At 39.2% G+C, this 17,249-nt stretch overlaps 1 protein-coding gene across 1 annotated transcript in view; it reads left to right on the top strand.

The window, feature by feature from the left end:
- LOC139708463 (scavenger receptor cysteine-rich domain-containing protein DMBT1-like) overlaps window positions 1-13,455 on the top strand; it is a 31,134-nt gene extending 17,679 nt beyond the window's left edge. The window contains exons 9-15 of the mRNA XM_071620416.1: window positions 431-763; window positions 4,259-4,591; window positions 6,688-7,020; window positions 7,342-7,674; window positions 8,504-8,827; window positions 11,007-11,322; window positions 12,704-13,455. Of these exons, the coding sequence (XP_071476517.1) occupies window positions 431-763; window positions 4,259-4,591; window positions 6,688-7,020; window positions 7,342-7,674; window positions 8,504-8,827; window positions 11,007-11,314 (1,964 nt within the window). The 3' untranslated portion in view covers window positions 11,315-11,322; window positions 12,704-13,455. The remainder of the gene's footprint in view (window positions 1-430; window positions 764-4,258; window positions 4,592-6,687; window positions 7,021-7,341; window positions 7,675-8,503; window positions 8,828-11,006; window positions 11,323-12,703) is intronic.
- The last annotated feature ends 3,794 nt before the right edge of the window (window positions 13,456-17,249 follow it).

Below are 17,249 nucleotides of genomic sequence, written 5' to 3'. Positions count from 1 at the left end.
TTATAGGCTTTAAGTGAATCTTTCCATGTCTGTTAAGTAAGTGCTAGGTTGGTGTGGAATACATAAGGACAAGTAAATGCTATACAAATCTATAACACAGCACCTTTGATAAAAAACATGTTGGAAAGAGAAGAATTAGGAAACAACAGGCGATTGAGCAGAAACAGTAAAGAAAACTCATTTCTCTCACTGCAAGATAGGTCGTTTGAAGGTGTAGCGCACTATGTGAAAGTTTGGAAGAGGGGATAAGTTCGAGCGATATCCTGAAGCGAATGGAATATGGAAATTATTTATCCAAGGAAACAAAACGGACAATAATATATCATTAAGAGAACAGGAAATGTTGCATATTATATCATTACAGTAATTGGCGGAAGAAAAAAAAAAGCCAAGAAAAAAAAATTGTTCAAGGCAAATATCTCCATTTCAGAGCCAACAGCTCCCGGGCTTCAAGTCCGACTTGTAGATGGCGAAGACGACTCCCAAGGGAGGGTGGAAGTTTACCACAATGGGGAATGGGGAACTGTCTGTGACGACCTATTTGAACAAGAGGACGCCGACGTGGTGTGTCGAATGTTGGGCTTTGAGGGCGCTATCAGCGCAAGGTGTTGCGCACCCTATGGCGCGGGATCTGACCCAATTTGGCTGGACAACGTCGAATGCACAGGAACAGAGAGTGACTTGGCAGAGTGCTCACACAACGCATACGGAGATCACAACTGCGGTCACGGTGAAGACGTTGGGGTGGAGTGCATACCGAGAGGTAAATCTTGACCTTTAAGTAGGTACCTACATCTTCCCAATGTGCTCCAAAAGCGGTACTCAACGTCCGTCATTCTTTTTGGAATGACGGTCTTCTTGTTGTTGCGGTCAAGTTTGTTATCTGGGGGCCTGGCAGTGCTTGGTGTCGAGTTATTTTAGTAACCCGTGCACTATCATGACATTTCAATGCTTGGAATCCACTTTGCACAGACCAGTTGTTGTGCTGAACAGGCCTCGTGTGAGCTTTCAGGTTGCTAGGAACAACTTTTGTTAAAATGATATGCATAAGATTTAAATAGTAAAGCGGTTTATTTATGATCCAGTAAGTAAGAGTGTATTTTATTCATTGTTGTTACATCTGTGCAGATGTTTCACATTACTTGAAGTTATAAATATTCAACGTTTAACTCTGATATATGCAACTTTTGCTATAGGCTGTAGCTTGTCACATATTTTCATACTTTACTGTTGCCTCTCTGTTAGACTGCAATAAAACGTATCTCTCTTTGAGGAATATCTCATTTCAATATTGCCATGTCTATTCACGATCCAGATGGAACCAGTGCATTTCATTCATTGTCTTGTTTACATCTATGCAGAGGTTTCATATTATTGGCAGTTATAAAATATGCAACGGATAATTCAGGTATAAAGATATGTAACATTTGCCATAGCCTGTAGCTCGTCACATATTTTCATACTCACTGTTGCCTCTCTGTTAGACTACAATATCTCCCTTTGAGGAATATCTCATTTCAATATTGCCATGGGAACTATTATTATGTTTTTGTTGTTTTTGTGTTTGTGTTTGTGATGTAATGTATTTTGTAAGGCAGCTCACCACAAGCTCTGCTTTTTTGAGGTTCTGCCTTCCTGTACAATAATTTCATACATGTGATTTCCTACATAAAAAAGATGGAAAATAAATGTTTCACAAACTTGAACTTGAACCTGAACGTGACGCCAATGACCAAATGAGGCCGTTTTAGAAAAAGAAGATGGCTGTTATGCACCGTTTTTTAATGTATCACAGAAAAAATTCATTACATTCTAAGGGTCTAAATTGACTAAAAAGCTAATTTAGATCATTGCTAATTGTCCAGCAGAAATGGACCGAATCCCCCCCCCCCCAAAAAAAAAAAAAAAAAAAAAAAAAATCTGTGCTGATTTTTAATGGTGCAATACAATTTCGTTTTCAAGGCTATGATGTTATCTGTTCCGAATAAGAAAAATGCCTATCCAATGGAATAAAACGGGCAATATACCTTTCATACAACAGCAAATGTTTCATACTACGTCATTTCAGATTGGCTTGCATGCTCATCGGCGAAGGTTGAACAAACTACCAAAGAAAACAGAAATTGATCAAGACATAATTGTATTTTTCATTTCAGAGCCCACAGCTCCCGGGCTTCAAGTCCGACTTGTAGGTGGCGACGACGACTCCCAAGGGAGAGTGGAAGTTTACCACAATGGCGAATGGGGGACTGTCTGTGACGATTTCTTTGAACAAGCAGATGCCGACGTGGTGTGTCGAATGTTGGGTTTTGAGGGTGCTATCAGTGCAAGGTGTTGCGCCCCCTACGGCCAGGGATCTGACCCAATTTGGCTGGATAACGTCGAATGCACAGGAACAGAGAGTGACTTGGCAGAGTGCTCACACAACGGATACGGAGATCACAACTGCGGTCACGGTGAAGACGTTGGGGTGGAGTGCATACCGACAGGTAAATCTTGGCCTTTAAAAACATCTTCTCGATGTGCTCCAAAAGCGGTGCCATGACCGTAACGGAACCAGGAACCTGTAGGGTCTATCCGTAACATGCTTTAGATCATATCGAATAAAAACCGTTTTTAGCCCAATGCATACTGTTCGAGACGTCCCAGCACGGTGACTGCTTCACATTAAGTGGCGTAAACACTCTACGCACATGCTCCCGTAGCTCCAAATTTGGCGTGGTATGATATGTTACCTTACGCATTGAATCGGATTGCTATTTTAAACCTTCCCACAGGTTGCCTCTTGCTTGTAAGGACCAGTTGCATGGTAATAATTATGAATTCGTCAACTTGATCAGTCGAACATGGACTGTATTCTATTCAGAGCAAACGAAACGAGCCGAATATACAGGAAAATGCAAACATGATATTGTATGAATAATCCGTGATATATTAATTCTAACTGACATTTGAGGCCGCCACCTGCCCTGTTGATAAAAGCCTGTCTCGCGTCTTACAGTGTATATGCGTGTGGGTAATTGAATGTGTGTACGAATGTGTTGTCCTTGTCATATTTTCCCGGTACCCGTGGTTCAGTGAACAGTGTCCGGGCATTAGCATTGGTATTCTATTTTTCTCCCCGACCTCTGTATCTCAAAATAACTACATGTATATTGTTATAAATGGCTTAAATAACTTATACTAAATACTTGAATAGTATATCATTTACTCATTATTTATCTAGCAATCCACGTCCGACAAGCTTTGCTTTTTAGTGGATCACTATTTTCCATAATCGAATTTATTTTCCGCTCTCCCATGAAATATCTATACATTATTCCTCCTAATTATTGTATATTTGTTGTTCTGGAATTTATCTCGTATATTCCACATGAATCTTTTGCAAACGTTTGAACAATATTATTTCCTGACAAGTATACTTTGTACCATGTTTTTGATTTTCATTGACTGGAAAGAAACTGTGAGTGAATTGAATTGAATTGGAAAAAGCCGTCAGGGGGCTGAAGTTTTAGTTCATAGCTACTCGTTCAAATAATTGCATCGATATGCTTGCCCCCTTCTTTGGATATACAATAAAGGCCATTCTGCAAAATGACGTCCTATTAGTCATTACTGTACTGAACGTAAGTTCGAACACCGCTGAAAGATCCATTTCAAAGAAAATACTCATGAACAAAAAGGTCACGGATTTTTGTTATCACAATTATCATTTGGTCAATATTAATCTGCTCTTCATGATAGTAGGTTAGCCAAAGGACGTTTATCAGTTCATGAATACGTTTGGCAATTAAACAAGCAAACAAACAAAAATCACCCCGTGATAACACACAGAGGGAAATTTTTATTTTTACAGCGTAAATGATACTTAATAATGCATCGCTTACTCTGTGGTTATGCTTAACTTGTCAATTCCTTAACATTTACAAAGATTATTAATCCTTTCCTTTCTCCGTAATCATTATCACACAAGGATCAGCTTTCCTCTGTCTTATGGCAATGTCAAAGAAAAACGTTCAACAATAGAGAACAACAAGGATAATTCACCAAGAAGACAACTAAAAAAAGATGCAAACTAGCGTTGAAGGTATAATGGTGGGAAGTCTATGGGAAAAGGAAGTAGAGTAGCATCTAGCTCAATCCGCCATGAATAAAACGAATGTTACAACTGAAACCTTTACAACTGAAAGTACGTTTAGCTGTAAAGTCCATTGGGAAAATAAGCATCACCTAATCAAAAAGAATGCTTTCATTTCAGAGCCAACGGCTTGTGAGAACACAGTCCGACTTGTGGATGGCCCAGACCCCTCCGAAGGTCGAGTTGAAGTGTACCACAATGGGGAATGGGGGACTGTCTGTGACGACTATTTTGGCATTGAAGACGCCAACGTGGTGTGTCGAATGCTGGGCTTTGAGGGCGCTGAAACTTATTCATGCTGCGCCGAGTACGGCCAGGGAGCTGACCCGATACTGTTGGACGACGTCGAATGCACTGGCACGGAGAACAACTTGGCAGATTGTCCACACAGGGAATACGGACAGCACAACTGCGGACATAGCGAAGACGTTGGCGTTAATTGTAGAGCACCAGGTAATGGGGACTACATTGTCAAACACGATTCTCTTTTATATTAATTAGTTACTAAATAAATAAACCGTGGATTCTAAACAGCGTAACGATCATGTTTCTCTTCTGTAAGCTGTAGCGGCTATTCACTTTGAAAGTCAAAACACGTTTTCCTCATTGCCCACTTGCTTCTAAGATTCGTGAACCAGCAATATGATTTTTGTCATGAACCTTAAGCCCCTTTTACACTTTCACGGATCGCATCACGGATGACCACGGATCATCGACCCGGGATCATCCGTACTTTTTCCGGCATGACCATGTTGACTCCGTGAAGTCATCCGGCATTATCCTTGATCATCCGGCATGTCCTTGGAAAAAAAAAAAAGCTTGCTTAATTTTTCATCCCGGACATCACGGACGAAAATCAATACGAACTCTTCCCTGTTGGCACCGTCTACTCCGTGTTGCTTCCGTATTCCTTCCTTGCAGGCACCGGCTATTCCGTGTTGCCTCCGTACTAATTCCGGAACAATCCGTGAAGACATCGGGACGTCCGTATTAGCATTGGCTCCATCCGGGATGAAAAATTCGTGTATTTTGTAAATACAAGCTCATGAAGTCCATTAAATTTGCTCACATCTTCCCCCATCAGTACAGCCAGCAACCCTTCATGCTCTGTTCGTGTAATGGTCGCACGAAAACCTTCAGTGACCCACATACATTTCCTTGACCTTTTTTTTTAATGTATGTGCGTGTATTTTGATTTGTTTTGTTTTGTTTTGTTTTGCTTTGCTTTGTTTCTGTGATGATGTTCCCGCAAAATGAGAGTTTGTATTACAAAGAGATTTGCCCGACGTCGACAAGCCGAGGCATGGCTGCTGTAGATTTTCTGATGTGCTTGTTATTAGCGCTGGAGGCATGTTGCCCGAGCATGATAAAGTATCAAAAGCAAACGTAAATGTTATCTGTCAACATTTTTGGGATATCCGTGTAAAGACCGCGAAGGAACCAAGTTACATCCGTGCTCTTCCTTGATATGGCCGTGTTAGCCCCGTATCGTTTCCGCTGTGGTCCGCGTTCGTTCCTTGTCTGTCCGTGTAGGCACCGTACTTGTCCTTGTAGCCTCCGTACTTGTCCGTGTAGACATCCAGCTGGCATCGTATTCACACCGGCATTGAGAGGAAAATCGATATTTTGCATGCCGGAACACCACGGATGACGATCCGTGGTCATCCGTGAAGCAATCCGTGAAAGTGTAAAAGGGGCTTTAGAGCGCGTACTTTTGACTAGAAATGCTGACTATTGATCAGAGCTGCCTAGATTTCGATAAAACGTCTGATACATTAATACTAAGCCGTGCTTGTTGTGCAATGAAAATGACAAAACACAGGATGTAAATCACTCGAGCAACTACAATAAAGGGATTATTAGATTAAGCTGAAATTCAGCTTGCTCTATTAACACATTCGGGCCATGATTAATGCCAACGTTGAAGCAGTAGCTTTATCCCTGCAAATGTTATTGGACTTGAAAGTAAATTAAGAGTGTAAATGATTTCAAGAAATGAAAAGGGGACTCTAAGACATACCTGATCTTTCCATTCTCCCCTGAAAAAAGGTTGTAGAAAAAACTGCTGAAACACACTTTCCCATTCGGGTTATGACCCCAAACTAAAGAATAATGTAGAGGAAGGATAGCTCTTTCAGAAAATATGAAAAACTCAAGATTGACTCGGTTGACTCGTTTCACCTTTTTTGAGTCCTCGTGTATAATCAAGAGGTGCGACTTTTTGTTCGTCTTGTGATGCACGGTCCCATATCTATAATGATAATCACAATATAATAGTCAAGGTCTTTGCACTTTCGTGAGAGCTGAATATCCATTGTGTAAAACTGAAGTTATGATGTTTGTGATAAGTCAGTTTTCCTCTCACTCTTTCACTGCTACTAAAACATGGATAAAATAACTGTGGACACTATGAGGACGTAAATGTTGAGATCATACCGTCAGGAAAATGCTAGTCTTTATCTAGACTCAAAAGTGGAAACACAGGCACAGTATTCACTATTAGCACCAGCATCCTTAGCGCATCAAGGCGAATATTTTTTTTTTTTCAGAACCCACAGCTTCCGGGGTTCAAGTCCGACTTGTAGATGGCGACGACGACTCCCAAGGGAGAGTGGAGGTTTACCACAATGGGGAATGGGGGACTGTCTGTGACGACTACTTTGACCAAACGGATGCCGACGTGGTGTGTCGGATGCTGGGCTTTGAGGGCGCTTCAGGTTATTCTTGCTGCGCCGGGTACGGCCAGGGAGCTGACCCGATCCTGCTGGATGACGTCCAGTGCACAGGCACGGAGAGCAATTTGGCCGATTGTCAGCACAATGGCTATGGACAACACAACTGTGGACATAGTGAAGATGTCGGTGTGGAATGCATAGGACCAGGTAACGACTACACTAATAACCTTGAAGATATTATTAAAGAAAATAACAATAATTGAATACTCAAGGTTTTTGCAGTTTCGTGAGAGCTAAATATGCGTTGTTGTGCAATACTGAAATTATGATTTCTGTGATGAGTCAGTTTTCCTATCACTCTTTCCCTGTAAATAAACATAGAACATGGATGAAATAACTGTGAACACTATGAAGACGTAAATGTTGAGATCATACCGTCGACTCACAAGTGGAAACACAGTCACATTATTCACTAAGCATCACCAACCTTAGCTCATCAAGGCGATCAAGCGAATATTTTCCTTTTAGAACCCACAGCTTCCGGGGTTCAAGTCCGACTTGTAGATGGCGACGACAACACCCAAGGTAGAGTGGAAGTTTACCACGATGGAGAATGGGGGACTGTCTGTGACGACCTCTTTGGCCAAGAGGACGCCAACGTGGTGTGTCGGATGCTGGGCTTTGAGGGCGCTTCAGGTTATTCTTGCTGCGCCGAGTACGGCCAGGGATCTGACCCGATACTGCTGGATGACGTCCAGTGCACAGGCAATGAGAACAACTTGGCTGATTGTCAACACGGTGGATACGGAGAACACAACTGCTACCATGGTGAAGATGTTGGTGTGGAATGCATAGGACCAGGTAAATCCTATCCTAATAGCGTTGATGATGGTATTCAAGAAAGTAACAGTATAATGCTCAAGGTCTTAGCAGTTTCGTGATAGCTAAACATGTATTTAGTGCAAAATTGAGGTTATGATTTTTGTGATAAAATCAGTTTTCCTCTCTGTCTTTCACTGTTACTAAAATATGGATAAGATAACTGTGGACACTATAAATACGTAAATGTTGAGTTCATACCATCAGTGAAATGCTGGTTCTCTCTATCTAGACTCAAAAGAGAAAACACAGGCACAGCATTCACTATTACCACCACCATCGTTTGGGCATCACAAGGCGATTAAGACGGATATTTTCTTTCAGGACCCACTGCTCCTCCCGGGGTTCAAGTCTGACTTGTAAATAGAAATGGTGACAACGACTCCCAAGGAAGGGTGGTCGTTTACTACGATGGGGACTTTGGCGAGTCACTTTATGACAGTTGCACAATTCTTTGCAGGGAGCTTTGAACTACCCATTCCCTCCCTGACTTGATACGAAATGATAGAGAAACAGAACAGAACAAACAGAACACAGACAAATATTAATGTGTGCGACATGAACCAGGTGTGGATGTCACCAAAACAACAACAACAACAACAACAAAACAAAAACCAGACACAATTGTCTGTAAAGCATACGAATGGTCGGCCACGTATTAAATGTTTTCATGGTGAACGATACTTTTTTTTTTCAAACTCAGTTTTCACTTCCAGGCAAATAAGTATAGTGAGAAAATAATATGTAATGTGATAAGCAACGAATACGGTTTTCGATCAGGCAATTATTATTTTTTTCATGGAACGCACAGTAAGTGATATTGAGGTACGACTTGTGGGAGGAGAGGACAACACCGAAGGTCGAGTTGAAGTTTACGCCAACGGACAATGGGGGACTGTCTGTGACGACTTGTGGGGCATTGAGGACTCCAACGTAGTGTGTCAGATGCTGGGTTTCGATGGCGCCCTAGATTATTCTTGCTGTGCCGAGTATGGCGAGGGATCGGACCCAATTCTGCTTGACAACGTCGTCTGCTCAGGCACCGAGAGTAACTTGGCACAATGCCAGCACAATGGATACGGTGAACACAACTGCGTGCATGGTGAAGACGTTGGAGTTCAATGCATAAAACCAGGTAAAAGCTGAATTTTGGAGTATAAAAAGACAACTGCACTCACACTTTTGGTGGTGTCCTGTATTCTTACCTCTATCATTGAACATCTATTTTCGGAAAGACACATTTTAAAGTTAAATATAAAAAAAAAAGATGAAACGAATAATGATCAGTGAACTAACAAAATGCCCTCCATGAATGTAGCACACTTCTTAATTTGGCCACACATGCAGTATTGATTTTTTGTTAAAGTGTTTGAGTATCTTTCTTCATTTTGCTCATTTGTACTATATGTATACATATAAATTTTCATTTATTCATTAATTTTTTACCTTATGTATTTATTAATTTTTTGTGGGGGGGGGGGGGGGCAAAAAAGCCTGAGGAGCGCTCGAACAACAAGTGGTCCACAAGGCTAGCGTACCGTAGCAAAAGCTGGTATGAGCAAAATGCGCGTAACACACTCTCGTCATAACACAAAGGGTAGCTTCTGTTTATTGTGGTTACCTATCAGTATAGCGTATTCTCTAAGCGCGCACCATGCATGTTCTCAATGCTGCAGAAGCTTGGATCATTCTTACCTGAATTCAAAACAATAAAGGGTTTGATCTGCTCAGGATTTATCGGAAATATCCCTAGGGTATGAAGTTTTTGGTTTGTTTGTTTGTTTGTTTGTTTCGTCAAAATTATTATGTAAGCTGACATGCCGCGCAGACTAAATCGGGCATGCGAACATGACACTCATGACCTTACAGGATGAATTGGAGCGCTCTTCTTTAAAAGCGTGTCGTATCTTACCGTAGGAGAATAATCAAAACTTTCCAAGATTGTACCGTACCGTGCAGTAACGTGCCAAAAAGTGCCCGTTTCCCGAATGTAGGCCTACTATTCTGAGGTTGGTCACGTGACTTAACAGTTCACAACAATCGCATCCAATGATTATTCCACAAAATATTTTATGATTGTATTTTCCATTACAGTTTTAGAAAACTCTTACAATTCTCTGGTGGAAAATTACCACACTTTTAAAAAGTCATTTATACAGGTAATAGATAGTCCCCAATCTGTAATTTAAAACAATTTTAAAAATCAAATATTACTTTTTTGAAAACTGTGTAAGTAGGACATTCAAATCTATACAAGAGTATAGAAGGCCATATTAGAGCACTTTAGCAGGTGGTATATAGTTTGTAGATTTGTAACGTTTTTAAGTTTACATATATAGAAGACAACCTCTAGGAGAAGTGACTCACTTTGCCACGTTTCGTATTTTACTTTTACGTTCACAGTAATTGAGAAAACTGAAAACAAATTTTATTGTCATTTGTTTAGAGTAGTCCTAAGGTATCATTTATTAAAACAAAAAATACACACACACACACACACACACACACACACATCTTGCTTTACTCTGTTTGAATTCCCGTTTTGGCCGGGCAAAATTTGTTGGTCCACTTTGCCCCGGGTTCCTACCGCAAAAGGTTAGTGATAGAGAGAACTAAATCACACGCAAAGTGGTTCAAAAGCGTAATCTGTACCATCTGTTGACTTGTGAAGTACATTTTATTCCAGAATTAAAGAGCATTCGACTTGCTTATTTTTCAGAAGGCAAGGTTAACAGGGGCGGATCCAGGAATTCTGTAAAGGGGGGGGGGGGGGTGACTAATATTTCTAGTGCCACTTCCGGGTTTCATTTCACTGTTTTTCTTTTATTTCTTTTGTTTTTTACGAAAATTAAAGGGGGGGGGCGTGCGCCGGTTGCGCCCCCCTCTGGATCCGCCACTGGTTAAAAATGTAATGTCACCCCATTTTTTTAGTAATGTAAGTAATAGATTGGAAAAATATGATCTCTTTATAACAAATTACTGTTTGTGGAATGTGCTGTGCCGCTGTGACGTTGTAAACTGACGTTCTTTTTTCCTCATTGTGTTCTTTTCTTTGCAGAAGCCTTGCGTAATGAAGTGCATAAGCCACTTTAAGCACACTATTCAGTACTGAAGCTTAAAATCCTACCAATGATACATTTTTTTCTCTAATTGTGAAGCGTGTGTGCAAATGATAAGTCTCACAGGACTTCCGACTTTTTACGTGAAGGAATTGAGTAGCCGTGATGCTTGGTTAATGTAAACAGGCATGCCTGGCATTCATAGATTTCGCAACTGATGCATAATATTGTCATTGATCGGCGTTCCCCCGTCAGATATCCGCCTCCGAGGAGGATCCTCGAGCTCAGAAGGTCGAGTCGAGGTCTACCGCAACGGTACATGGGGGACGGTCTGCGACGACTTTTGGGGCAGCCAAGATGCCACCGTGGCCTGCAGGTCTCTCGGGTTTGAGCAAGCGGTGGACTGGCAGTGTTGCGCCTACTTCGGCCAGGGTTCAGGTCCTATCTTCCTCGACGACGTCTCATGTAGTGGCGATGAGGAAAGTCTGGCCGACTGCCTCCAAAATGACGTCGGCGATCACAACTGTGGACATTACGAAGACGCCGGTGTTGTGTGCGCTTGAGTTACCGAGTAAGAAGTGTTCAGACGATTAAAAAGCCCACATTCACGACAGCATCGTAACCTGCTTTCAATGTAGAAAAAATATAACTATTACCTAAAAGGATTTTATTATAACTGTAAACAACTACAGAAAGAGTAGTCTCTGTGAAGTGTTGTGTTGGACGTATAAAGCTGATAGCTGTTTTTATTTTTTTTTCTTTTCTTGGGTAGGGGCGGAGGTGGTGACTTCCGACTAAAGATACACATATACATGTATTTTTTGTTTTGTAAGAGTGTAAATAAGCTTCACTAAGATATAATTTAACCTTACAACAAGAGTCGTTTTCTCGTCGAACACGTAGAGATATCATCTATTTACAGTCAAGGAATGAAACACTTTTGCTTTACGCTATACTAAATAATCAAGTTATTTCATTTTTCAGTGGCTTTATCGGGTACATGTCACAAACCAGTAAAACGTAACAACACGTCAATCTTGAATATTGGATGTTATTGAATTTTGTTGCCGCATGTATAGTGGTATAGAATTTAAAAAGGTATAGTTACGGTGTAAATATTTGTCTCACTAGAAAATTACACTCTAAGGAGTGTTGTAAGGAGAAATGAAATTTCACTGAATACTACAATAGACAGAAAAAAGAAGAACGCTCTTGTAAAATGATATACATAAGAACATCCCACTTTGTGTACTATTCTTCATTTGAAAATTGTTATCATAACGGCTTTCAATTAAGATGTTGAATTCCAGACAGCACTGATAATCAGCGTTACCCTGACCTCAACACTATTCTTTTAAATTTTCAGCCGTCCATTGATGAGGATAAAATCAAAGTCAGTCAATGTATGAAGTTGCATCCCTCTGCAAAACCAAGTTTATTGGCATTTGCGACTCCCCTCATCTTAAAAAATTGCATTATCTATATCAAAAGAGAGCCTCCCAACAAAGAGAGAGAGAGAGAGAGAGAGAGAGAGAGAGTGTGTGTGTGTGTGTATGAGGGAAAAAGAAAAATGATTGTATTGTATACCCCATGAATTGAAATCACTTTCGTTCAAATGTAACTGTTTTGAAAATTTTGAAACATTGAAGCAATTGATGTACTTTATGAGCTTGTAAATATTTCAGAACGATTTGACTTGTGACATTACTTGAGAGATCCCAAATCCAAACAGGAAACGTTTAGTTGAACTTATCGGTAAGTGCAGTCTTATACCCAACAATTTTTGCGAACAACTATAAGACATGCTCCTCGTTTATTCAGCTTGAATGGTCAGCAATGTCAAAATTCGAGGTGTTGATTTCGATTGTTGGATAAGCAGATGTGACATCAGTAAGTACAGTGTACTGATCTTTTTCTTGCCTTTCTCTGTCTATTTTTTCCCCTGTCCAAAGAGAGACTGGATTGCCTCGAGACGTGACGAATGCCGGCCGGTTGTTGGGAGAAGAGTTGAATGCCGAAAATCGCATGTCGTCAGGCAGCCGCAACAAGCCACAGAATAGTTCCCAAAGTTTAAGCATTGCTGTGCAATCTATAGCTATGGAGACACATACTTGGTTCGTCTCAGTTTAAGAATCTTTTATAGCGTTTAGTCGTGAGTGGTACCTGCATCATATCAATAGTTACGTACTCGTAGAATGTTCAAATACTTATCAGTTCGAATTACCTAGATTGAATGGTGTTATTGGATTAAAATGTTTAAGTTCATGCTTTTGCAATGTTCTGCATCATTGAATGTTACCATATTATTATTACAAGAAGAAAACCAAAGTATTGGCGTTCATATCTCTGGGTTGGGAGAGTAGAGAAAGTTATTACGTATGACTTCAAAATTATTGAAACGTTCAGGCAAAAACTGAAGCAAACGAATGTGAAATTTCACAATCTACGAAGTTATGAATTTGGGGAAATTGAAAAAAAAATACGTATGACAACATTATCACAAATTTGTGCAAGATGCGATATTGTACGTTTGCACTATTTAAAGATACAGAATGACTTCTTTTGCCAGATGGTGAAAGAAAAAAATTAAGAAAAATAGAAGATATTCATATTCGCTGGAATCTCATATCAAGGCCAATAATCATTCGATAACATTGTAGTGTTGTTCATTTGAATAAAGATTTCTTTTATCAGATATGTGAAATGAGCTTTTGATTCTGAATGTGTGCTTATTCAGTAAGGTTAACTGTGTGATAATTTTCTCCCATTGAAGTCTCACTCGTTTTGAGGTGCGCAGATGGTAGGCGGTGGTACAGCCAGCATAGAAGAGAAAGTGTCGAACAGAAGAACATACTTAAAATTAATGATTAGTTCGTATAATATATCATGAAGATTGAAGAATAAAAGTAATGATATCCATCAAAGACAAACACACATGATACTTATGATACCCACACACACACACACACACACACAAGTGATTTTGAAGAGCGAGGAAGATTAAAAAAAACCACGCTGCATTCTTTGTTCGTCTGTACACTTCGAACGCTTTTTCGAATATCTTTTCGTTCTTGTCTAGTTTATTCCCCCCTCCTCATGAATGGGTCAGAGTCAAATTCATAGTAAATTTGATTGTCATTTGCCTAGTTACAATTCGTTATTCAAAATGTTCACTATTCTCAATAAATAAATACATGAATAGATATATGAAGAGTTTGTTCGCAAAAACCGATAAGTCCATTTTTGAAGATTTTGAAGTACGGTCTCTGTCATAGAATACAAGATGATACCATTTAAATGATATATTGGTCACTACATATAAAGGCACATTTTTGAAGTTATTGTCAAAAGAGGCAAAACTTTCTTATTATTCTCTTTAGTTTTCTTGACTTTTAATCGCAAATATCTCCATTTGGCAAATATGGACTTACCGGTCTTTGCAAACAACCTCTTCATTTATTTATTCATTTATTTATTCATTCATTTATATAATCATATAGATAAATACGAATTAAAAATAAGATAAATATATACTTGAAATGAATAAATTGATGAATTAATAAATTGATCAAATGAATAAAGTGTCGCTTCGTCTGTTCGAGTCAGAGCTAAATTTCAGACCAATCCTGGCTAGGATTCATTATGACTGATAGCCTGGCACCTACACTGTACTTGGGCTTATCAGGACAACTGAATAAAGTCCTACATTAAGGTCTATATTTAGAATTAAAGAAAAAAAAAGTTTAAAGGATATCGTACATCAACTTATCGAAACGCAATTTGAAAATAAGTTTTCCCATATGAAATTCATTTAAGAGAATGTATTAATGCACAAACCTAAACAATAAAGAAAATCCACTTGAGTTCAAGACGTATATGAAGACATTATCTATTAAGTTTGTTAAGCAATCAAACTAACGTGAGTGCTCACTTCCAAAGTTCCAGAAGGCTTCCGTTCCCAGTGAAGGGAAATAAATTGTTGACAGCCAAGGAAGGATACATTTCATACGCTGATTGACGGCCTTTTGGGTACACTGTAACGTGATGGCCTTGTTTTTTGCTGGTAATTTCAAAGGAGCCCGCCCCGTCATCAGAGTACGATCTAGCGTGATTATACGTAGTCCTGACTAATTCGTGTTTCGCAGGTTTGGCAATGGTGAAATCTCGTCAATCGCAATTCCGACAAATGTTCATAGATACTTCTTACGTTGAACATCATTCGAGGATATTCAGAACTGTCCTTTTTATTGATAGTTTTGTCTGTGATCTGGCTGAAGATAATTTATTCTCTTCCCTCGGCACAAAACAAAGGAGACATGCAAAGGTATTACCTGTACCTGAGAAATTTTCAAGGTGTCTTTGGATGTAAAACCCTCACGAAAATCCCAGCTTAACATTTTGTTTCAGACAGAAAAAAAACCCTAACCTCTATCATGTCTGTGTGTAATAAGTATGATAAGTAGAAGAAAATGGAAGATGAAATAAGTCCTTAAAACAAAACAATTGATGATATTGAAATAGGAACAAAAGAAGAAATATATAAATGAACAAAGACTGACTATAAAAGCATAAATCCCAAAGTAAGGGATATAAAAAAGTGAAAGGTGAAGGTCTTTTCACGCAATTGCGCAACAAAGTGCAGACGGACAGGAGTCGAATTCATCCGTCTTGTCTATTATTTATTTGGGAACTTATTCTCTTTTTTTTTAGGGGGGGGGGGGGGTCTGTGTGTATTACTCCCTACTTCGCTTTTGCAAAGAACAAAAGAAGGGTGATGATTAGGTACATGGTAATTTAGATTACGGATATGCCAGGTATAAAAGGAAACCATTATCTTCTGATACTCTTAGCCCAAAATAAAAGAATGAGGAAAAAAACAGATATAAAACATTCGATATCTCACCAATGAAAATCTAAGAGGCTTTCAGTGCATGGCTTCATGAGAAGCATGATTGGTAAAACCATACGAAATTAAGACCGTTTATCATGTTTGTACATTATGGAAAACTGCCGTGTTGCTACAGAAGAATCATGTATACATATAATGGGTTTAGGAGCTTAATCGGCTGACCCTACCTTTGGTCGAAAAAAAAAAAACCGAAACAAAAAAAAAAAAAACAAAAAAAAAAACAAGGCCACATCCCAACCATTCCCATTGGCAGCGAGGATCTGCCACCTCCATCGCAACCACCCTTTTGTAATATCTAGGCTTTCAGGTTGTGAAATCTTATTACAATTAGATCTTATGAATCTTACAGTCCATGAGAAGTCAACGAGAAGTCTCGTGTACTGGTTCTCACGTCTTCTGAGATTCCTCTTTTTTAAAATGATTTTTAATAGTACACTGTATACAGTTTATGCCATAATTAAAATAATTATGGAAGAGTAAAGTTCCGCATGAAATATAAGATTTCGGAGTTAGGACTTTGTATCCTGAAGGACACATTCTTTTTAGGTTATTGAATGCATTTCTTAGTGTCAGCCACTTTCACGCAGTTATGCGTATATAGCTGGCTCCTGTATACAGCCATCTTCGCGCTTATAGACCGTTATCACTTGACAAAATACCTGCTAATAATTGCGATGTTCCAGTTGCGCACAAATACGCTGAATCTATAATACAATTGCTGCCGCAGCGGGTGCCATGCATTTATATGCACGCGCGAATGGGACACTGCAGTAAAAGTGGATATTGCTGCTGCTGTTTGCATGCTCTATAAAGTGTATGTGCATATTTCATCTTTATTCAACTTGGAATGTAAAACACGGATTTTAGTTAACATGTAATTTCCATCTAAGTGTTTCTCATCATCTGTTAAAAGGTAATTATATACATGTGGGTCGAGTGAGTACAGAAATATTAGTTGAACAAATAAGTGAAAGTTTCAGGAAAATCGAAAATCAAACGTTATGATGTTATTTTTCAATTTTGTAAAGAGACAGCTGGAATTTGCTGGATCAGAAGACTACTACAGATCATAACATCACATGATTTTGTAAACCTCAATGATAAGGAAAATATTGAGAAAATTCCACTAGATATCATTTCATATGAAAAGTGCACATTCACCAAATGTGTTACTGATATATACATGTCAAGGATAATTGTTGCTGTTTTTACCTGCTTGCCGAAAGAGACAAGTAGGGCCTATAGAACCCTTTCATGATGTTATAAAAAAAGAATAGGTTGATATTTTCTATAGTGCAAAATAATACCATGATCCATAGTAGTCTTCCGATCCAGGGGTCTGATCACCAAAATTTCAAACATTCTATTATTTTTGAACGGAATGTCTCATCTTTTTGTCTCTTCCAATGTCAACTGACTGTTATAAATTCCACTAACTTTACTCCTTTCACACAATCCATATCTAGGGTTTCATTCTCGTTTAATTTCAAGTATAAACAAGCCTGTTGGAAGCTTGCCTATCCAATACCAGCGAGCCATTGGAGTAAGAAGAGTAAGGTTTGCTCTAATTAAGTTTGTGACGATGGCTG

Source organism: Diadema antillarum, unplaced genomic scaffold (genome assembly GCF_040938485.1).
Source record: "Diadema antillarum isolate AM-2024a unplaced genomic scaffold, OU_Dant_1.0 seq00001338_RagTag, whole genome shotgun sequence".
Lineage (NCBI taxonomy): Eukaryota > Metazoa > Echinodermata > Echinoidea > Diadematoida > Diadematidae > Diadema > Diadema antillarum.
Note: the sequence above shows the minus strand (reverse complement) of the source record. Positions and strands in the feature narration are given on the sequence as shown.